Source organism: Schistocerca nitens, chromosome 1, assembly GCF_023898315.1.
Source record: "Schistocerca nitens isolate TAMUIC-IGC-003100 chromosome 1, iqSchNite1.1, whole genome shotgun sequence".
Lineage (NCBI taxonomy): Eukaryota > Metazoa > Arthropoda > Insecta > Orthoptera > Acrididae > Schistocerca > Schistocerca nitens.
In genome coordinates, this window is record NC_064614.1 from 581,243,171 (window position 1) to 581,267,607 (window position 24,437).

At 37.8% G+C, this 24,437-nt stretch overlaps 1 protein-coding gene across 9 annotated transcripts in view; it reads left to right on the forward strand.

Annotated features, from left to right (window-relative positions):
• The window catches only part of LOC126255401 (E3 ubiquitin-protein ligase RAD18-like), a 105,491-nt gene extending 88,043 nt beyond the window's left edge, over positions 1-17,448 (forward strand). For 7 of the 9 annotated variants that reach the window (XM_049955392.1, XM_049955396.1, XM_049955391.1 and 4 more), the window contains 3 exons: positions 12,613-12,661; positions 12,811-13,503; positions 17,010-17,447. In XM_049955392.1, coding sequence (XP_049811349.1) covers positions 12,613-12,661; positions 12,811-13,503; positions 17,010-17,251 — 984 coding nt within the window. In that variant the 3' untranslated portion in view covers positions 17,252-17,447. Of the gene's footprint in view, positions 1-12,612; positions 12,662-12,810; positions 13,504-17,009 lie in introns of all 9 variants that reach the window. The other 2 variants (XM_049955398.1, XM_049955397.1) reach the window with 1 other exon arrangement.
• Positions 17,449-24,437: the final 6,989 nt, after the last annotated feature.

Consider the following 24,437-nt stretch of genomic DNA (forward strand, 5'->3'; position numbering starts at 1 on the left):
CTTTAGACTTGTATGAACTTTGCACAAAGGTAGGCAAATGGATAAAGTCGAAACAGTTTGTTTTTTCTTTTATCAAATCAGAGCTGTCCATTGTTAATGTACGACTGTTTAAAGTTGAGCTAAATGTAGCATGTAACATGTTAATTGAGTTACATAGTAATTGAGTAACATGTTAATTGACTTAACAGAAATGGTTTAAAGTAAATCAAATAAATAAATTAAAAAAACGCATTCTTGTGATAGAACTGAAAACTCGCTTTCAAAAATCTAGCTTCATTCGGGTTTCACATGCAAAAAAAAACCACATTTTTTGTGAGTCTTTTATGTATGCCCCTTCTGTGTGTCAAACTTACGTGAATCGTTTCAAATTTTGTAAAAAGGAATACAAATACATGTAATTAATGGTTGACCTGTTATTTTGTGAAAGCTTTATTCGTTGCCACTAAATAAGCAACAATGTTTGTGGGACAATAAAAAGCCTGTACCAAATCAGCTGTCACCCTGGTCAACAGAAATCTGCATCGGTTGCTGAACTATTGCAGTGTAATGTCAAAATTATGGTACAGTAAAAGTTGGAAGCCAGAAGTGACTAACACTTCGATCATAGCACAGAAAAGGTGGATATATCCTGGACAGAGCTAGGGATTTTAAAGAAGGGATCTAACTTTTCTGCGTATCTGGCAGCTTCGAAGACATTTAAATGTGACACATTGATGCGGTTTCACTTGTTAGTACTAACACCCTGTCATGTTAAATAATGCACCACATCAAGTAAAGTACCATCATACATGATGTCATGTCGTAAAACATGACACATGCTATCATGTAATCCACGTGGCATTTGTGGTGCCGTGCAATATGTCACAATGTTTCATTAAAATATAGGATGCATGCACCCCCACTCTGGGATAATTCCCATTATATATGTACCACCTTACTCAGATACATCCTATCGTAGATTCATCCCACTCTCTAGACGTACATAAATTAGCTTCTGGATTCTGGGCACAGGAGCAGGGACTTAAGCCTATAAATTGCAAAATGCAGGTGTTCCAACACGTTGCAGCTAAGAGAGCTCACTGTGCTTGGGAAGTAAGGTTAACTCATAAAAAAATCACAAATGGGTCAAGATGTTTTGATTTAAAACCTTTGAAGCTGTCAGATAAGTGAAAAGCCTAGTTCCATTCTTTTACATCACTGACTCTGCTCAGCACGTGTTTACCTTTTTTGTGCCATGATAGGAGCATTTATTATTTCCGGTTCCCAGCTTTTAAACTATTATCAATTTGACATTAGACTGCCAAAGCTTGACAACCAATGAAAATTTTTGTTAACTTGTGTGATGATTGATCCAGTATCGATTCTTCATTGTCTTTCGACCCATGTTGCTTATATAGTGGTGATGTATAAAGCTTTCACAAAACAACAGATGGACCATTAATTACATGTATTTGTCTACCTTATTACAAAATTTGAACTGATTCGATTCAATTTAAACCGTTTCCATTCATCAGGGTGTATATGACCTGGGACAACCGGGAGATCCGGGAAAAACTCGGGAATTTTTTCATCCGGGAGAAAACCTTTAAAATTCTGGGAATTTTTCGTTGTTTTAGTTTTCAGTTAAATTTTTGTACTTTTGACTATTAAGAATCAATACTCTAACGAAGGATATTACTGTATCCCGCTACTACAGAATAATACTGCAACAATAAAACGTGAACGAGAAGAAAAACAAAAATAAAACATAAATTGCAAAGGAAATGTGCCATATACAACAACAAAACACAGTGCTCATACAAGCGTTTCCCAACAGCAAAACGTGTCAAAGGCTTTGGGAAGACTATGCAATGCTTCATAATAACAAATTGCCTCTGATGAGTGTGACATCACTACTGTTTACAATAGATTTGATGTCACTACTGTTCACAATAGATTCGTTTTAGCAGTTACGAGCGGACTCATTTGCATGCGCAGTTGAGTGGCGTATGAGTACTACCTTCCCCCGCTTCTGGCTACAGAAATGCGGCTGTTGACTGTGTAAGCAGTCACAGCAAACAGCTAGATACAACCAGGAAAAATTTTGCTTCGCACCCATGCTACCAAATTCACGCATGCGCAGCGGGCCCGGATCTATTGGGGGGAGGGGTGGGAGGGAGGTGGTGCAAAATTCATATTCTTGAGGAGAAAAAGCCTTGTGTCGCAAAGTGCCTAGCATCCGGTGCACGTTGGTCTATAGATTACTCATATGATTTTGATGTGCATCCCTGTTGGTTTTTGAACACACACTGTAAGTTGATTTCTGAATTAATCGTAAGCCATGCGGGGTAGCCGTGCGGTCGGAGGCGACTTGTCACGGTTCGCACGGCGCCCCCTGTCGAAGGTTTGAATCCTCCCTCGGGCATGGGTGTATGTGTTGTCCTTAGTGTAAGTTAGTTTAAGCTAGATTAAGTAGTGTGTAAGCCTAGGGACCGATAACACCAGCAGTTTGGTCCCATAGTAAAAAAAAAATTTTTTTTAAATCGTAAGTTGATTTTTGAATGCAAGCATAGTGTACGTGATGTCTCTGCCAGGGGAATCCTCTTCACATCTAGAAATAAACTTTCCTGCTGGCAAAAGGGGACCAGGCTATACAAGCTGAGCGGAGTAAAGCCGAACGAGTGAACTCCAGTCGCTAGCAGATTACGTTGTTGATTGGGTTTGCGAATTATCAACGTTTTTATAATTACTAGGGAAATCCATAGATTCAGACTATCAGAGTGGAAATAAATGACTAACAGGAAAAACAGGTAAGAAAGATTATGTCTTATCTTCTCGATGTATCCAGGAAAATGAAATTTTGTCAGAAAATGTTTGCCCAGATGGCTACAATAGTAAGGACCCGTTGTACAGTTCCCATCTAGCAGCCGCTTTTCTGGAAGTAACACGGAAAATGGTTTGTATGAACATAACAATGCCTAACCGGAGAATAATAACATGTCTTACATTTCCTCAAACATATATGTTTTATGTACCAGACCCTTCAGAAAGATGTGCGCTACAAAATGAACATATTTTTGAAAATTTGATTTTTTTAAAATTTTTGACGTCATATCTCAAAAGCTCGAGGGAGGGGGGCTGGGAGGGCAGGGGGCGCCACTATCTTAGTATTGCCCCAGTTTGGAAACATCGTAGATCCGGGGCTGATGCGCAGAGGAGTCTGAGTTATAGTGGGGAAGTGTGTAGTCTCCACATGACCCTGGTTTACATTTAGTGATTTTGCTGTTTCCTCTTCGTTTACTGCTCTCACATCAAATGAAAATAAAATGGATTTCTGTGGCCGGGAGCTATCAAGTGAATTAAAATACATTCACATAATTACGGAAGTCTAATATACGTTATTAGTTTCAGATTTTATTTTATTTCCATTTTTCTGACAGTGATGCATTAATCTTCTTGTAGAACAATGAAGTTATTTTTGTCAGTTTGCTAAAGAAATTTAGTTTTTATTTATCTTTTATGCTGAGGCAGTCTGTGTTGAAACGAGGTGTTTAGTTCCACACTATTGGCTAGTTTCAATTGCTCGCTGCATTTCAAGTTCATGTTTTCATCTTCTAGCACATGTGGCATTATACCATATTAAAGAATCAAAAATGAGTTAATACAGTACTGGTACTCCAAGAAAATTTACATCCCGAAACACACACTGAAAAGCTTAATATCAGGTCGAGGCCTACTTCATTGGGTATCTGGACGTACGAATGTGCTCTTGAAGAATGCACTTTAAGTGTGCCATTTTAGTGTGGTTTACGAAATTCCGATGCTCTTGGAGTATCCTCTGATGTCATTTTTCTTTTATTACAAAATGTAAGATCTTTTCATGTTTTACCCGTATGAACATACCGGCCTCCCGAGTTGCAGCAGCTGCCAAAGCACGGTGGAACCTGTTATCTGGCGCTCTCTGACGACTTCTGAAACAAACCTATTTCTAACAGGTCGCGGGAAAATATTGCGAATGGTGGTTAGAAAAGCGTTACTTTCAAAGTAAACTTCCTTTTATGCAAGTTGAACTATGTGTGAGAATGTACGATGAATTTCTTAAATAACAGAGCGTTTGATGACGAGACATTTAGAAGTATTTCGAGCCCAGAAGATCAGACATTCATGTTGTTATTATGAGCAAATTGATGTAGTGCTACGGGAAGCTCGCTCTCCTCTGTGGTAGCTAATTTATCTGTGGAAAACTTTTGAGGAGAACAAGTCACTGGACTCGGCTAAAAATGTTACTGGCACATTTGTGTGATATATCTTAAAGTGTAAAAAAAAAAATCAACATTATATGTGAAATCTTAGGTTCTCTTGCGGCTTATTAACCTTAGAGACCAATATTATATGTGAAAGCTTTGCTTTTCTTGTAGCAACACTATGTATATTAATTTAAAAAATTAACTTTTCCTGTTTGTGTATCCACGCTATTTAACAGTAATGTTGCTATTAGCTGACTACATCATGTGACACGTGTCCTGTGGTCTGAATATTCGCTGTCATCGGCTGGTGGGATCACGTGAAATCTGCTATTACTGGCTTACAAAAGCGCATCGCAATCTTGATTACAATGGTTCGGAAAGTAACAAGCGGTGTTTGGTGGAATTTGAATTTATACTTTCAGAATACGAAAATATGCAGCGTACATGTTGCTGCACATCAAAAATCTTTCCAAAAGGAGTTTTCTTCCATCTTCCCTGAGTTACGTTTTCTAAAGTGCCGGGAAATTCTATGCCCGTGTATAAAAGCATAACCATTCAAAGGACTGATAAGTTTTACAGTTACGAGGGAAAATATACTGTCACTTAATAACATGGAAAAAGTGTGTTTTCATCCCGGAGAAAGTGTATTTTTAACCGGGAAATCCGGGAATTTTTTTTCCTTGTCCACGTATACACCCTGATTCATTCAGTTCACTTACGAACGAATTTTACTTTCTACATTTAGCTTAACTTAAAACCATCATTGTGCAACAACAGATAAAGATTACTGGATAAAATTTTTTTTTTTTTTTTTATTTGATCTATTTCTCTACCTTTGTACAAGGCTTGAACAAATTCGTACAAGTTATTTGGTTCAAAAACCTCTCAGAAAAACGTTTTTCGCTTGTTTTTGCACCTAAAATCTGAAGTGTGCACTAACAAATTCTGCTTTTAGCTCAGCGTTAATTTCAGCCCACTTAAAATCTTTTGCAAAAGGAACTGATCAATTTGCACAAATTGGCTGTGCTTCAACTCCCATTTGTCATTCATACCTCGTTTAATATAGGCAAACAGGGTGAAGAAAAAATGCCACACTTGGAGGTTGGTATATGATTTCTCATCCACATTCAAGTTTATCTAGCAAAGATACAAGACAACGGTTAATCTAGGAAAATCAGATCAGGTGCATTTTGAAAACAAATGTATGAAAACATGAAGCTGACAAGTCACAACGTGCAGTGCATTGGAATTTACAGAGGAATGTGTATCACTCCACACTACCATACCGGCCATGGTAGCACAGTGAATAGATTGCTGGGACATCAAACCCACATCCACTGTGGAACTAAGGTTCGATTCATCATCAGGTTCAATTTTCACCTTTTAGATGTCCATTCCTAGTTCTTGTCGTTTGTAAGTAGGACACCATTTTGCCACATGACAATAGCCTATCACATGAGAGTGGGACCTATTAAACCTCTTGCGTATGTCTCCTAACCATGCAATGGTCCAGTCAAGTTCATGTAGGGTGGCTTGCCAGTGGAGTACACAATCGATGAATATGTCGATAAACTTCTTGTACTGGGTGCATCCAGTAACCAAGCTGCTGCTGCCGCCCATGCATATGCTGCACGGTAATCTCGGAGGCACATCCCCATAAGAATGTTTTTCGTCACCTGAGCAGTGGCTTTGGGAAAGTAATGTACAGAGGACATGATTCTTAAAATCATTCCCTAGTCATCTTGGCGAAGTAGCTTGATACTGCATGACAGTCCCAGATGTCTCAAAGACTGATTGTTGAAATGTTGCAAGATGAAAAACTGCATCCATACCTTAGCATGTTAACTCAACACCAGCGGCCGAAAGACCGCATTCGACGAGTACAGTTTACGTGATATGGATTGATGAATCTAGCTCAGCTCATTAAGATATTTTCAGCATTCACAACAGCCAGTATTGATCGGAACACAACCCATGTCACCCATGAAGCTTTCAGGCACACTTAGCATAAGCCTGTGGGCTGGAATAGTGGGAGGAGTGCTTTTGGGCCCTTACCTATTGCCAGACAACTTGAAAGCACCCATATATCATACATTTCTTTGTGATAATTTGCCTGACATATTAAAAAACATTCCACTTCGTGTTTGACAACAGCTGTGGTTTCAGCATGCTGTTGTACTAGCAAACTTTCGAATTAATCTGTGTAACTATTTAAATGAAGTGTATTCAGGGAGGTGGATGGTCATTGAGGTACAATGTTCTGGCTTCCATGTTCCCCGGACTTTAATCCACTTGATTTTTTTTTGTGGGGTCTCTTAAAGGAACAAGTTTATAGCACTCCAACCATGGGTGTACACAACCTAATGGCTGAAGTGCATGCCACTTTGGCAACGGTGTATGCATGTGTGTTGAGTAGGGTCCAGCAAAGTATGATATAGTGAGTGGCGAAGCATTTGCAAATGCAATGTGGTTCCTTGAACATCTTCTCCAAGTAAAAATTGCTAGTACATGTACATTCCAGCTCTGTGAAGATAAGCCTGGACATCAAATGTACAGAATGGAATTACAGTGCATAGTGTAATGTGCAATCTAGTGTAGTCTACGTATTGTGTTTTTTGTACCTCATTGGATATAGACTGTGTTAACTGTATTCACTGTTATTTTCTATTGGCTTTATTTGTGTTATGGACAAAACAAAGTGGTCATTTATGTCTGTAAGAAGTTCATGTTATGTCTTACACTGAGGTGACAAAAGTCATGCAATACCTCCCAATATTGTGTCGGACCTCCTTTTGCCTTGTGTAGTGGAGCAACGTGACATACTGTGGACTCAACAAGTCCTTGAATGGCCCCTGCAGAAATATTTAGCCAAGCTGCCTCTATGGCAGTCCATAATTGTGAAAGTGTTACCAGTGGAGGATTTTGTGCACGAACTGACCTTTCGCTTATGTCCCATGAATGTTTGATGGGATTCATTTCATGCAATCTAGGTGGCCAAATCATTTGTGTAAATTGGCCAGAAAGTTCTTCAAACTGATTGCGAACATTTGTGGCCCAGCAACATGGCCCATTGCCATTCATAAAAATTCCATGACGCTTGGGAACATGTTAGCAAAGGCAATTGTTAGTTGTCTGCTGCCATTGCCCATTAATGCCAAATTTCTCCACACTGTCGTAATGGATATGTTCATTTTATGTCCCACATTGATTTCTGCAGTTATTTCACACGGTGTTGCTTGTCTGTTAGCACTGGAAACTCCGCACAAACACCGCTGCTGTTGGTCTCTTGAGACTGTGGATATCGGAATACTGAATTCCGTAATGATTTCCGAAATGTACCCCTTGTTTCTAGCTCCAACTACCATTCACCATCCAAAGACTTAATTCCTGTCATGCAGCCATAATCAAGTTGGAAACATTTTCATATGAATCACCTGTGTACAAATGTCAGTTCCAGCAATGCACTGCCCTTTTATATCTTGTATATGTGATACTACCACTGCCTGTATATCTATATCCCATGGCCTTTGTCACCTCAGTGTAATGTTTAAATAATGGTAAGAGTAACAGAAAGAAGTGCTCAAGATACCACATTGTGGAGGCCTAAATTGGATACAGTTGGATGTTTTAACTGAAAAAGAAAATGTTTGGCATGAATGTGACTTGAACATTGGCTAGTCTGCATATCCGTTCGCCACAGCATTGCCTTATCTGACTGAATTACTGGGATAGCTCCGGCACAGTGCAGAGTTCACGCTACCTGTTCTTGGCCGTGCTGCACACAGTTGCAGCATTTCCAGAGCCTTGTTTTTAGATTGCATTTTTATTTGTTAGATACACTTTTGACTTGAATGGGGTTGAGAAATTGTATGCCAACCACCAAGTGCAACATTGTTTCTTCACTCTGTATTTGTTACAGTGCTTCCAAACTGTCAGCTTGAAAGCCCCTACAGAAGCAAAAAACTTTATAATCTATACTACTATATAAATACAAGTCATTTCTTTAATGTTGTTAGCAAAAGTCTCGAAAAGTTCTTGACCAACTTACTTCAAATTTGTGCTGTTATATAAAGACAAACATTGTTTAACGTTGTTACCCAAAATCTTGAAGAGTTATTGACCAATTTACTTCATATTTTTACATGTTATTCTAATAAACATTCAATTTGACATAGGTGATGTATATTTTTAAACAATAATGTATTGGTTTTCTGGTAAAACTGACTGCGAGATAGAAAATGCTGTGCTATGAAAAAGTGCATTTTCATTATCTTTCTCACAGTCAGTTTTTACTACGAAAGTAGGGCATTTAAACCTTGAAACAAATTGCTTTTCCCCATATATACTCTTTCTCCTTATATATAACTTTAAAAAAAAATTGCACACACAACCATGTCCTGTTTTATTTTCTTCCTTGCAGTCATTTTTAACAGAAAACATGAAAGTTGTATTTATGGCTTATCAGCTTATGGTTTCTGTGGAATATAAATTGTTCGAAACTTTGTAATCCTACCCCTTTGCAGATTAAAACTATGCAAACTGCCGTCATTGAAGGTACTACCCCCACAGATCAACAGCAGGAGAGGTTGCTCATGCCCTGTACACCAGTGATCCGAATTGATTTGTGTGTTCTTTTGAAGCAACTTCAATTCCCAATCAGAGTTTCATTGGCAGCAACTATGAGCAAGGATTAAGTTAAGAGGGGGGAGGAAGAGGAGGTGGATGGAGAAGGAGAGGGAGCAGGAAGGAGGATGTGGACAGATAGGGGAGGGGGAGGAGAAGATAGACAGAAAGTAGGGGAGGAGGGAGAGTTGGGGAGGAGATGGACAGGAAGTGGGGAAGAGGTGATGGACAGAAAGAGGGGGAGGAGGAGGAGATGAACAGAGAGAGAGAGGTGGGTGGTGGAGATATGCACAGAAAGGGGGGAAGAAAAAGATTAGGACATATACCCAACTCCCATAGACATTTAGTAATTGCAAAGCATTACTGAGGTCAATAGTAAAGAAATAAAGATAAATGTCAGCATATAATAGCATAACAGTTTCTTAAATATGTATAACATTATCACCGAGAAAAACACTTCGCAATAAATAAATAAAGACTAAGCAAAATATGCACTGCCTGTCACGTGCACTAGTATTTTGAATCCAGACATTGTGATTAAGGGGGTATTTAGCTGTGGAACGATGTAGTGCAGTGTTTCCCCACCAGCCCACCTCTGGATCTGCCATTAATACCATTTACATTGCTCTTCTCATTGTCATGCTCCTCTAAATTAATTTTTTCTGCTTTGTCTATAATTTCTTTTAAATTTCTCTCATTCACCTTTTCTTTCTTGGTGTTGAAGCCATAATCAGTAGATAGTAATATTATGGTATGGATGAAATGTATCAAACCTTATTTTGAAGCTGAAGAAACTGAACTACATAAACTGTTTACCCATCTTCATTGCATTTCACACTGGTTGCTTTCCAACTTTATTTAAAATATAACTGTTACTTTTTGCTGCAGTAAATGAAAGTGCTTTCAGAACTGTAATTTTCCTTTATTACTGTGGACACATCAAATGAGCACTGGCAATTTATAAACTTTTTTTAAACAAATAAAGCATTTATACGTAAGTGACTCACTGTCCTAGGACCTCCACTTTGTACAGCAGAGGTACTACCCCCACAGATCAACAGCTGTATTCAGGTGTGTGGGTTGTTAGTGGTCTCTTGCCTCATGCTACCCTCCGCTCAGGTCACGAGAAAAAGTGGACAGATTTTAATAATAGGGTGCATAATTTATTTTGGAATTATAACTCAAAATGTAGTACATTGCTGATATTTTACTTCTGTTTCACTGACTGGTGCTCCATATTTGTGTGTGGTGTTAAAGACTTACTCCTGTGAAAAAGACATAGAAGTAAGTGTGATATGTGAAAATACGTCGTCATGCATGAGTGGCATTGTGGAAAAGGTTGACTTGTCTGAAAGTGAAGGATGAGGACTCGATGGGAGAAAAGAGGGGGAGGGGCAAGAAAATTCCACATGAGGCAGCAAAATCCCTGTAGCTGGCCATACCATTGATGTATCGTTAACCGACATTTAATTGTAACAAATCGTACCAAGAGTGACATTTCTGATAAATCTTCAGTGCACCATTGCCTTGAAATGTCTTACTGTCATAACACGCAAGTTATAATACAGAAACAACAAAATATGGTGATATCCATCATGGAACCTCCAAAGTAACAAGTGAAGGACATCATATAACCTGACCTGAATGCTGTGAAATGCTGTTGGTTGTTCTTGTCTTGGGCTGAGCTGTCCCTGATGATAAGTTACTAAATTGGTGTTCAGTATTTCCATTTTGGTATGACTAAAGTAGCATTACATATCAGACATACGGACCTATCTTTATGCATTGTAATGAAAAACTGTTCTTCTACTCAGCATGGAAGTGGTATGTTTTCCTGTGTTTAGCTGCACTCATTTTTCACAAACATGTTGCTAAATGAGAAGTATAACATGGCGTTTGGACTCCCTAGTTCTTATCTGTAGTTCTCAGCAATGGTCAGGAGACCTCGTGCTGTAGGGTTTGAAGATGATCATTGCCAACTGTACAGCATACTATTCGCCAATGCTGACTGCATTGTCACTGAAGTGTGCACTGTTCTGCTATTTTGATCACGATTGTTTCAAAAGTAAGTGATGAGGTGGTTATTTGACATGTAAGTGCAAACAGCAATCTCAGTTTGGATAACATTAAGTATTTAGCTGACCAATAATTATCTCCATTGTGCTCATTGTTGTTTTTTGGAAACTCAAAAACAGAGGTTTGTGTTGCCTACTGGAAGTAGAGCATGTTCTGCTCCCACCCCTCCCATCATTGCACAATGCATCAAGTTAAAGTTTGTTAATGACAATGGAATGCAGTTGGAGACGAAAGAGATGGAGACAGTTTTCCAATTTACCGCCCACAAATGCTGTGCAAAACACTCATTGTAAACAAAACCGGTATTTTACAAAAACAGCTCGTTTAAATAGATTTCGGACAAAGGTTTTGAAAGATCGGCTCTTACAGCCATAGCAATCGACTGGTTGCTTGTGATCAATGGATTGACCACCTCTGTTCTACATAGTCTCCCTCTCCCCTAAGTGCAATGCACAGAATCATTATACAGAAACAGCAGAAAAGTCTTTCTTTGGAATGTTATAAAAATTGCACATAACATTTTGATTTTTTCCAGACAAGAATTGTCTGTATTTTTCATTGCAATTGAGTTGGGGCAGTCATCCACAAATCATTACTGTTCGGGAATCAGGGTGTTCTGGACACACTTTTCTCTTCTTCAAAATATTCTGGAGAGTGTTGTGAACACTTGATTTAGAGATGTTTAGTTTGTTCTTCCTTTAGGATTCGTGATACAAAATTGTTGATGTACTACTGCTGTCCTACTTAAGGATGCACATATGATGTTTGCAGTTGTTAGTTCTAGCTGCCACCATAGTTACTTTGCTGATGTCACTTATACCCCATGAATAAAATACCTTCGTATTCAGTTAGCTCTTAAAATTTGTGTCTGAGGAATGGATGTAAATAACATTTGACTAGTTGGGGTAAATTTTCAGTCTCTCAGACATTTATTTGAATCTTACAGATGGTCATTATGTGTTCTGCATAGTCATTAGCAACAGGCTATATATATGAACATACGTTTGGAGTTTTATTGTCTTTCAGACACAGAAGTTAAAAATAAGGCTTGTCTGAAGTACCACACCAAATATATTATTATGTCATGAGATTTCTGTTGTTTTCCTGCCATGACTGACAGAGGATGTGATTAGACAGTTTGACAAGATATTTTGCTGGAAAATGGAATTGTTAATCTAGCTGAGTACCAGGTATTATGCTGCACTATGATTGTGCCAGCACACCCTGAAAGTGAAAGGTAATAACTACTAGCTAAACTCATTCAGATTAAATTGGCTCCTGTTTGTAGCATACTTAGAATAGCTACAATGGCTGTTGCCCTGTTAAATCTCATGAAAAGAAAACACTCAGCGCTAGGAAGAAATTAAGGCAAGTCTCTAGAGCATCTGTGTGGTAACTGTTGTCATGAAATCATATTTTACTTGAAGGAGGAGGATATAAGTTTGCATTCTGAATTGTCTGCTAATGCGTGACCTACTACTATAATTATTTTATGTTGACATAAGCTATTTATGTATTTCTGTATCTACTTTTGTAACATATCACTATTCAGTCGTCGAATTCTATTCTGTAACATGTAACTTTTGTTGTATGATTTAATATCTATTTCAACTACTATCCTAAGAATATGTTTCCAGATTCCATTTTATAATTCATCACAATAATTTATACATATCCTGCATTCCAGACATTTCCAAAAAATAACGAGAAATCTGATGATATACGCAGAGAATATTGTAAGTACTTTTTTTTAAAAAAATAATAATTCTTGTAATTTTGTTTTGTAATTACAGTAATTGTCAAGCTTTAATACTTTATTTCTATGTAATGAATTGTTTATATTTAAAGTTGGTTCTTATTTATGTTTTATGTTTCTGTTACACAGTGAAAAAGAACAAATCAAGTTTTGAAAACTTAATACAGATGGCAAAGCAGCGACTGCAACAAGAAAAGCCGGCACAGCTTACATCCAGTTCTAACACTGTGAAAGTATTGGAGGATGGTGATCAGGACAGTTTTGGTAACAATGTCAAGAGAATGGAGAGTGGTCAAAACATTCTTCCTAGTAATGATGGTGAGAGTAGCAGTACCTCAAGTATAACAAATGAAGTGGACATAAAGAATAGTTCCAAGAAGTGCTCTAGGAAGCTTCAATACTCAGATGATGATGACGATCCTGAAGAGGGTGTCCAAGTTAACTGGAATTTTCCTTCTACATCTTTGATGAATCAAGCAAGCCATTCAGCTGATCATGCTGCCAAAAATACGTGTAATTTGGTCGGTGACAATGTGCCTGTCAGTGGAACACCTTACTCATCAACTGTAAAAACACCACCGCAATATGTGAGAAACAGTGATATAAAAGATAGTAGGAATGACAGTAATACAGCAAATGTACAAGCCTCACCTGTGTTTGCATCACGATCATCAGTAAAAAGAGTTAGAAGTGATTATTCAGAAGTTAAAGCATCACCAGAAATGTTTGTAGAGGAAATTCAAGAGAGCTGCACTCTGAGAAATGGTAATGCCAGTGATGCTGAGAGTGAGAAAAGTATCAGCTTGTTAGAATATGATGAAGGTAAGTGACTGTAGTCATCGTTGCCACAGTGAAACAACTGTAACATTTCCTAGGTATAGATTTATGTTCATTTATAGTAGTTCTGATGTTATAAATAAAATACAAATGTGCATTACGATTTTCAAGAACAGAACAAAAGTTCAGAGACAGAAATATTTTAGAGGACATGTTGAGTCACAGACAGGCACAATGAGAAGACTGTTTTACATTTTAGCTCTTATCCAAATGGCCTTCTTCAAAATTAGAAAACGGACATACTTTCACATAAGCACAACTTGTGTGGACGTTTTCTACTTTGGGAAAAGGTCTTTTGGTTTAAAGCTTAATTGTACAACATGTATGAATGTCTGTGACTCAATGTCTCCTTATATGGTGAGTAGCAATATATCCTTTCCATAACAATGTTGTTTTTCTATTCTGGACTTTCCATTGTTTAAATATGTTAGGGGAGTAGATGTGGTCATCACTCAGAATTCCGGAAGTGAGACTGGGAAAGGGGGCAGGGGAGTAAAGTAGACTCTGCTACTGGCTATTGAAGACACTGGATGCAGCCAACTGTAAATAATAGCTCATGTTGCCACTAAGAATATCTGCCATCTGGGTTTAGAGTGATCTCCAGTTCCTGTGGACAGCTGCCTGAATTCATTACAACAGCTAGCCTCATAGGCAGGTTGGAAGCAAGGTTCATGATTTGGGTTGCATCTTAATATCCAGAACTGATCATGATCATCTGTTCGTGAATTTACAACACAAAGGAGTCTTGTTATACATGCTTTTGCCCTCTAAAAACTTTTTCTCAGTTTGAGGAGTTACTCCAGAATATGATCCATAATGAGATAATAGAATGAAAGTAGCAGAATATGCAAGTTTTTTTCTATTTATATCTCCTACATCTGACAACATTCACATTGCAAATACAAGTGTGTTTAGTTGTCTGAAACGAGAAATGAACCACAACAAAATGTTAAATTAGGATTGGAATAAATACTATATAGGTTGGTCACCAAAGGTGGAGGTGTATTTATATATAGGTTGCTCACCAAAGGTGGAGGTGTATTTATTACTGTAAAGTATTTGATCCTATGTAGTGAGGTTATTACAGATTCATAATATGAAGTATTCTTACAAAAGGTAAGCATATATGTTGGATCAAACATGCTAATTGAAAGCTTTTATAGACCACGTGCCTCAGGAGCTGTAGTTGCAAAACGTTTGTAGTATGGTAATAGGAAGAGCCCCATATTAACATAGGTTCTAGGAATATGGACTGAAGCAAGGTTATTCTGAACACCTTTAGGTACAGAAGCAATTTGTCACAGCAACACATTACACTTCTTAGTAACTAACAGACACAGACTTATCGATTCCTAAAGGTGCGATTCAGTAGGCATAATGTATTTTTTACTACAGGAAAATATTTTTGCTTGACAGTTATGGCAAGAAAAAGATTTCAGTTTATCAGAGCAGACTTAATCAAACCTTTGTCTCTGGGGATGAAGAAGCGAGCAAGGTTGTGGCAGATGGGAAAGATTTGTGTTTCTGTAGCACTGTTAGAGAGTTGCTGCATAAGTAGAATGAGTTTCATCTCAGATTTAAATGAACTCAAAGCCTTATTGCAAACAAAAGCTGAACTAACCTGAAATGAACATAAAAAGAGCACTGCAAGGACATTCTATTAATTCAAGTCAGATTTTGCAGAGCAAGGTGGGGGGTGGGGGGGAAGTCTTATGTAAAGTCTTGTGAAATTGTTTCAGTGCAGAAAACTAATATGATTTCTCTTATCAAGCATCACAGAATGCTGGAAGTATGTAAGCTTAAATCACTTGACAGAGGAAAAGTGACTGTATCTGATGAGATGCATATACTGTTCTTCACAGATTATGTGACACAACTTTCTCCTCTCCTAAAAGAAGCTATTGGAGGAACAAAGTGTTTTAAGTGATTGAAAAATTGTGTGGATTATTCCCATTTTCAAGAAGACCTATCGAACAGATGCACATATTGCTTATTTTCAGATTATAGACCACATTTCACATTGCCAGGTTGTGATCTTTCTTAGGATCAAAAATTTCCTCTGTAGAAATAAACATAGATTCTGCAGCCTAACTTGGTTCACCGACAAAATTCAGCATGTTGTTCTTAATGGGCTAAGTCATCAGATCTAAATTGGACACGAAGAGTACCACAAGAGTATCGCATCCTTCAAATAGGTGGGCTGTTTTGGTTTCAATAAGTATTTACCAGTAGCTGTTCATCAGAGCAGACAACTGTGTGTCTGCCATACCTACACAGCTTGCTTTCAGTATTTGAAGTGGAGTTTGTATAAGCAGTGGTTTTTCCAGCCTTAATTTGGTAACAGATTGGCTGTTGGAAAGGGCGGATTATTGGTGCAGGGAGAAGTATTAATTTGGAGGACATGGGGTTGGGTCTGTGATTGGTGTAAATATTGTGCTGGTTGTGTAGCAGGACTCATTGGAAGGAATTTAAGAAGAATATTGTTCATTGTCACACAGAAGAGGTGATGTTGCAAGCTCTGACAAAAATTGTGTTTGACCTGTTCTGGCCTGAGCTGATACTCCCTATTAAGGAAAGTAATCTATGAAATTGAGAGAGAATGCACCACAGAAATTTTTATTATTGACTTACCCTGTAGAGGACACCTATGATGTTGCTTTAACAACTGACAAAATTAAAATATGTCATGACAGTCTTCTTGCAATTGATATTATTCAGATGTCTGTGTGCGTGTGTTTTTTGTTTTCTGGAAACCTGACCAAAAATCACACAGTAGGAAAAAAACCTCTTTGTTTTTCAAACAAATAGTGTAACAAAAATAGACAGTCATCTCACCATAGCTCTTTCAGTTTACAATGTAAGCCCATAACAGTCAATATTCACCTCTGTCACATTTTTATTCCTAACCAAAGTCCGCAGCTCGTGGTCTTGAGGTAGCGTTCTCGCTTCCTGTGCACGGGGTCCCGGGTTCGATTCCCGGTGAGGTCAGGGATTTTCTCTACCTCGTGATGACTGGGTGTTTTGTGTTCATCATTTCATCATCAACTAAAAAGGACTTGCAATACGGCGACCGAACTTCCCCGCAAGGGGCCTCCCGGCCAACAATGCCATACGATCATTTCATTTCCTAACCAAATTAAGTGGCAGTTCATAGATCATTACTAAAAACTTTTATGTGCATGTGCTTTTTCATGAAGGAATATGGTAGGGATATTTGACATTTATATCTTCCATGCACTCTTGTTTCTCATTTTTTTAAAAGTAGTTCTTGTATTAAAACAACCTCTTGCCCCCTCCCCACTTTCCCATACACACATTCTCTGTAGTCTAGGCAGTGTTAGCTTATAATTTTTGAAATTTGGATTGTAAAACTGTAGTGAATGCAAATATGATCTTGATGTGTAGTTGACATGCTTTATCCTATTTTTACTATGCAAAGGAAAAAGAAATTTAAATATTTTATAGGTGTTAAAACACACTTCTATTTTCAGGTGGCACCAGTTTTCCAGAACAAAGGGAAACACCATGTCAGTTCCCTCAAGAAATTGTTTCTAATAATGTAGATGTAAAGGATGCACCATCAGAGGAGATAGATTTGGGAGCGTCTCCACTCCATCCATCATCTGAGGAATATGTTCCTTATGTTCATCAAAGAAAAAGCAAGAGACGAAATTTGCATGCTGCAGAGCAAGAGAACTTTGATAGAGTACTTAGAAAAAGAAGCAAGCGATGACAGTAAATGAAATTGCCACAACATGTGCTAATCACTCCATAAAGTATATCAGTGCATGTAGATAAGCATTAGTGATGCTTTTAAAGAAATGTAAATATTGTTTTGTACAGATTATGTATATTACAGAAAAAATACTATATTTTTTTCAGTTAGGATATCACAGATTTGTAATTAAACTACAGTAAAGAAAACTTTTTGTAATTTGTAATAAATGAATTCAGTTTATAAAAGATTTTAAAGCGTACTTTACCAGTTTTTGTATTTTACCTTAAATTGTGAACTGGCCTTTTTCACATTCTTATTGTCAGTTACAGATAATTTTTCAGGAAGAGGAGAAGGGGGGGGGGCGGATGAGAGAAAATTGTGTACAGCTGGATAGGATTGTTGATATAATAAATGTATGCTCTCTCTTTTCTGTGGATTTGTTTACTTTACTTTATAAAAAGTTAGGCATTAACATTCTGTTGTTTGTAGTCTTTTCTTTCTTGTAATATTCCAGTGGCTCATAACTCTTAGGTACATTAGACATTATCATGTCGAAACGTACAATTTATACAATCAATAAAAGGAATTCAATCATTGATGTCAGTTTATACATTGGTTGGCAGGAAATTGGGCACAATTAATAGATTTATTATGTTAATAGATTAAACTACTGACCCAGCTCAGCATCGCACGTGTAGCAATAAGTACCTGTGGACAGATGATTTGATTGACATGGCATATATCGTTGGGGGCCCAAGTAAAATTCAGAGAACAACATTAAGTAAGTGAATATCATAACTTTTGCATTGTAAGCAGTGCACGAATATTGTGTTTTCCACATTGAATTGGCATTTGGAGTGACATCTTGTGGCAATAATGGGAGCACATCACAATGGCAGTAATATGTTTGCAACCAGTGAAATATTCTGTGTGAATTGTGGGTGTATGAGTGATTCAATATGCATCTGGCTGAGGTGGCACAAATAAAAGGAAAACATTACAAAAGATCCACATGATGTACATGTTTAGCTTGTGTTACATCACTCATTTTTTGAAGGATAGTATGCACTGTGATGCGTTGTTGACTCGTTGCTACGGTTCTTTGTTGTGGACTCTTTATGGCAGACTTCTTCACTGTACCATGCAAAGAATTGCGTCCATATCCAGGTCAGATTCAAGGAAAGCAGAAAACTGAAAGTTGAGTCATCTGCTGTGCTGCTTAAAGAACATAGTGTATGTAAATAAAGCAAAGTTGCTGAAGTTCTTTTTCAGAAAAGTTTTACTTGAACCTTAAAAAATGAAACATCACATGTTTTTGGTTCATTGTTAAAAAATGAAACATCACATGTTTTTGGTTCATTGTCACCCCCCCCCCCTCCCCGCAGTTGTTTGGAAATGATTGCTGGGAAACTATTGGTTAAAAATATTTATTTGTTTCAAATTCTTAGCGCCGCACTGCAGCCTGATAGTGAAGTGGTTATCTTTTTGTTATTGGTTATACTTATTACAATACTTCAAAGTTGATTAACTCACTGTCCAACATTCTAAGAATATGCAGTGAATTCAGAGCGCGAATTGTGACTGGTAATGTGAACGAAGCCAAAATTGGCAGTCTCAAATGGTCATGTTTCAAAATGTATCCTTCCGCCATCTGTAGAAGTACTTTGAAATCTTACGTATTCATATGCAAGAAATTTCTGAATTCCATCCAAGAAGATTGTGCTGATGTATCTCTGATCTTTAAAAGGCGTAAATCTGTTTCTCGCCACTGGAAATACAGTTACCAGTCTTCTGTATAATTTGAAAGCGTCCAAACAAATAATATATTATGGTCCCCCCCAGGCAGAAAATCATGTTCACATCTACATTTGACTCAAAGAGAGCAGAAAGCTATAAGTTGAGTCATCTGCTGTGCTGCTGCAAACCTTTCTTTATATAAGTGAAGAAAAGTTGCATCTCGTACTGTCTTTTACTCTGTGCATAAGTTAGAAATTTACCTCAAAGGTATCTTCATCCTCCCTCTGTAACGGTATAAAAGTGTGGCACCATACAACATTACTCATTGGCTTGGCGGCGCTTCAGACACCAAGGTGTTGACTCGTGCGAGAAAAAGGCCACAGCTCAGATGTTCATTTGAGCTTTAATGTGCATTAATGATTTCACATTGGCACCAAATTTTACCACAATTCTGCCCAGTGCTACCGTGGACATTTCACCCCTTCTTTGACGCTTCTGTCATGGAGGTTAGAATGACGACACCCAGCGTTGAAATCGTGCAGGTTTCTTATGGATCGCTGAAGAAAACTTTTCAGACAGACCACCACTCAGAATAAATATGAAAAGGCTTCAAGCAGTGGCATACAGGGCTTCAATGAAACAACCTTTTCCCTTGGACCTTTGATTCCCACACATTTTGCAGTCAAAAATGACAGTTTGCAGTGTAATGATCAATAGAATGACATTCGTGGCAATGTTAGACACTCTTGACATTTCACCCTGCTCTAAGGACATTGTGTGGCTGCAACATCATTGAACATGATCTAATCCCTTTGAAGTGTAGAGCTCCTGTATACACAGTGTAGTCACAAGGGTCCAAATTTGAATGTGATCCGAAACAAAGGTTTTTTTATGGTTTTTCATCCTTCCTTTTTCATGCCCTCTTGTGGCATGATCATGGGGGCAGGGGGGCGGCACTGTGTGTGCACAACATTAACGTGTGTGTGAATAAAACAGCAAAGCAGTTAAGTAACATCCTTGTTGCTGTCCACACACCTTTGTTGAGCACATTAAAAATGTACCTATCAGAAACTTCACCATTTTATTCACGAACATAGTACAAATTAATGTTGCAACTGCCCTGCCCCCGCCCCCTCCTCCCTGTGATCATGCCTCAAGAGGGGGCGAAAAAGGAAGGATGAAAAATCATAAAAAAATCTTTTAAGCTTTGGATTATGTTCAAATGCATCAAATGGTTTTTAAAGATTCCTAGTGGTTCCAACCTGTGTACTAACATAAAAATTGTGGTCACACTACACTCCGAAGTGGTCACATCACATTCAATGGAGTTGCAGTCATGCAGTGCCAAATGTTGTCAAGAAGATCGTCCTGTTTGCCATCACACTGCTGTCATTTTCGGCCATGAAATTTGTAGGAATGAAAGCCTGGAAGGGGTGGTTTTATTGACACCCTTTATGCCACTTCCTGAGGTCTTTTGATGTCAATTCTGAGCAGCTGTGCATCTGAGCTGTTTTCCTCAGCTACTCTCAAGGAAACTGCGATATTTCAGTGCTGGGCATTATAATTCTAACCTCCATTGCAGAGTTGTCAAAAGAATTAGTGAAATGTTGGTAAAAGAGGGTATGACAACCTTCCCATTCTGTGAAACATCCATGGTGGTGTTGGGCAGAACTGTGGTAAAATTGGTGCCAGTGTGATATCATTAATCTACCTTGCAGCTCACATGAAGTTCTGAATTGTGGCTTCCTTTCTTTTTATTTTGCACCTTGCTGTTTGAATGTCACTGAGCCCGAGGATGATACTGCGGGATGCCACACTTTTGCACTATTAGAGAGGAGGGCTGTAGGCACATGTGAGCCAAATTTCAAACTTATCTGTCAGAATGGGGGGGCAACTACAGAGTTTGAAAAAGTGACCCTTTAATTTTGTTGAATCGCTGTGTAGTAGAAAACAACAGGCTTTGACTCCTGCTTGTTGAACTTGCATGTCGCTAACCAGTTATCCAACTGGGGAAAGGGAGCTGCAGTATAATGCGGAATCCAAGCCATGTTTTGTGTCTACTTAATCTCTACTTCATTGACAGGTAAATACTAGGTTAAAAGGTAGAGTGAAAAAAGTGATCCCTACAGTATTTGATCCTACAACCTTTCGGCTTCCGGCCAAGCACTTTACCTCTAGACCATCACACCAGATGCGAATATGGTTACAATGTTTGCTGCCTCAAAGTATTGCTGCTGTCTTGAGGTATGGTGGCTGTGGTATCATTTACACAGCTTAACTTTAACTCTTCACAATTCAGGTGATTTGTAAGAAATATTTAAAAACTGCATACTGAAATCTTGCTTGTGAATCAGTGTATCTATTAGTGAAAATTGGATCAAAATCCCTACAGCAGTTCCTGATACCAGCTTGCACATACAAATAAATGTGAGTCGTCGTGTGTGTGTGTGTGTGTGTGTGTGTGTGTGTGTGTGTGTGTGAGAGAGAGAGAGAGAGAGAGAGAGAGAGAGAGAGAGAGAGAGAGAGAACAGACAGTGTGACGTATTAGATGAAGTGAGACACTTACGGCATATCATGGAATGTTAAAAAGTAAACAATTATATTTACTGTTGTGCACAGTGACATTACAGCCCACTATTGTGTGTATGGTTCACGCATAGATTTTTATATTGTGTTAACACTAACTGAAAGTAGTGCAAAATAATTATAAACTGAAATTTGCAGACTCAGTTACTTTATTTACAATGATATTAATGACCCATCTGTGCCATCCCATTCCTATTGTCTTTGTGAGATGGGAACAAGTTGTCTTGAAACTGCTCGCATGCATGTCACACTTACCTTGTAACAACACAGGTGTTATATATTTAGTGACAAAATTCTGCTTGCTGGAACTGTTTAGAAATATGAGGTTAAGCCATTAAATAACTTTACTTTTTTTGCAGAAGTGCTTAACAAAACAATTGTTACTTTTATTTCCTGATGTAGTCTTCCTGCTTTGCAGGTACTTCATCCACCTGTAGACAAGTTTCCACTGCTTCTGTCGCATCATTGTCACCTGTAAAATTCTCATCTCTCAAACATTCTTCCTGTGCTAATCACCTATTATCCTTAGTTTGCACAGTCGGTCATGGAGCAGCAGCTCTACTTGCGAGTAAACTACTCAGCTTTTTAGGCGTATGTCGGTCAAGTGCCTTTCCAACATATCACTGTATGGGCCCTACTCATATTTGGATCCCTCTTCTAGAAGTATGCAAGTACAGAGGCCCTGGCATAACAAAAGAATGACAGCCAGACTTCACACATGTAAAAGTCCAATTCTCTTGTGATATCTGCCACACGTATATATAGTCACCCTGGTACCCATATGTTACATGCTTTCTTATAGCCAAGGACATCATGGATAATGAGGTTTTGCAGTGTTATGGTTTTTTTAAATCTGTGAAAATTTTGTCAACAATTAAGTGCTTGTCAGCATGGATTCATTGGTCAGTATACTGTTTCAGTGCCTCACTTTGTTACCAGTGGCACACCATGTTGTGTACACTACTGTGCAGTCACATAATCACTCGGATCTCTATTTCACCATTGTGACAGATTGTAAAGATGCCATTTTTGATCCTGTATCACAGCATCTATTATATGCAGGATGTTTTACATGAAGGAAGCTGTGTATGTTCATCAGTAGTGGCAGAATGCATCCCTGTCGGAAACACAGTAGAAGATTGCACAAATATGGACTGATTCTCTCATTAGCAGCTCATTGCAGCCAATCGGGTGCACTGTCATAGTAGGACAACCTCACCCCTCTGTATTACATTGGGCATAAATCTCCTTAATAGTTATATTAAAATTCTAGTTATTTGATGACTTACCCTCACAATTTTAGGGAGTTTTCATATTTGCTTAATATTGTACATGAAGAAGAGGATTTTAAAAATTTTGAAGACCTTGCAGAACAAGATTTCAGTGCAACATTCTTATTATATTTACATTTGACAGTTACACTAAAAATTATCTTTGGTAATACAGAACTAGTGCCTGAGTAGATATTTACTTCACACTAAATGGAAGCACAAAATAGCTTGCAACCACTGAACTACAAAATATTTATCTGTACACATATTTAAAATACTTAAGTGCTTTAGAAAAATAATGAACATTTATATATTACAAGCACTGACTTAAACTCTGTGTAAGCTGTTCAGTCATAATAAGGTGGACAATACACATTCATATCATCTTCATCTGAATGGGGTAACATAACACAATAAAATATTGCATATTTTACACATTTATAGAAGTCAGAAAAAATAACTTATGAAACAGCTCAATTTTTTTCTATGAAATATATTTCTCTGCAACAGTCATATGACATTGAAGGCGTCATTAAATCACCGTATTAACTAAATAATTTAACACTATAGTAAACACTAATGGTAACAGTATGTTACAAGATTGCTTCTCCACAGACTGACTGTAATTTCACCATTAAAAGTACACTTATTTAAATGCTCAGCTTATAATTTCTGATGGGAAGGTTGATACACATACTGCTAACATCTAAACACAGTTGGCTGAGTTACAGTTTTTTGGCCTGCTATAGTTGCCAGTCATGGTCAACAGATTCCACATATATTTACTATTACTACACTGGATGATATATTTAGCATCAGACAGCAAAGTGTAAGAAACTGAGTTTATTTCTTGTGAAATACACTGTAGGAGAGTACCACCTTGATGCTATCATTTTAATTGACATAATTGTCACTACAGAAAGATTGTGTCACAATGAGAGAAATGTAAATGTTCCTTTGATAAATTCTATTTCAGTGATCATAAAATTTCTGGCTGAGATGTGAGCTAAGTTGGTACAGTGAATAACTGTAACAATCAAGGGTCTGAAATCCTGTATTTTCATTCACCTTTGTAACTCTGAAAATGCTTAGTTGTAGAAAATCTTGAACTACTGAAAAATAAAAATAACTGTGAACAGTCATTAAAAGATTTGCATTTCCATTGCTCCTCTCCCTTGAAGCAACTCTTCCTGCTTGGAGGAACTGGATATGTAGGATCTGATTATTTGAAATGACCGAGTGTGCTTCAGCCAGAGTTTGAATTGGAATAAATAAATTTTACTATTCAATAATAGTACTTTGTTTCTCTTCCCATATATATTGGTTTCAGACCATTTTACTGGAATGCAAGCATATTTAAAAGAATTTGTTCTCTTCTCAAAAACCCAGCCAACATTTCAGATTTTAGAAAAATGGCAAGTAAATTCATTGCCTTTTCTTCGCATGATTGCATAGCAATTAGTTCATTTTGAGTGCTACAAGTCATGCACACACTGTAGGAAAAGGGCAATCTCTGTACTGAAAATAAAGATATGTTCATAACCTTTCAATTTAGTGTTGCATCTGGAAGTACATGTTTTTATGTGAGATGTTGAAATAATTGCCCC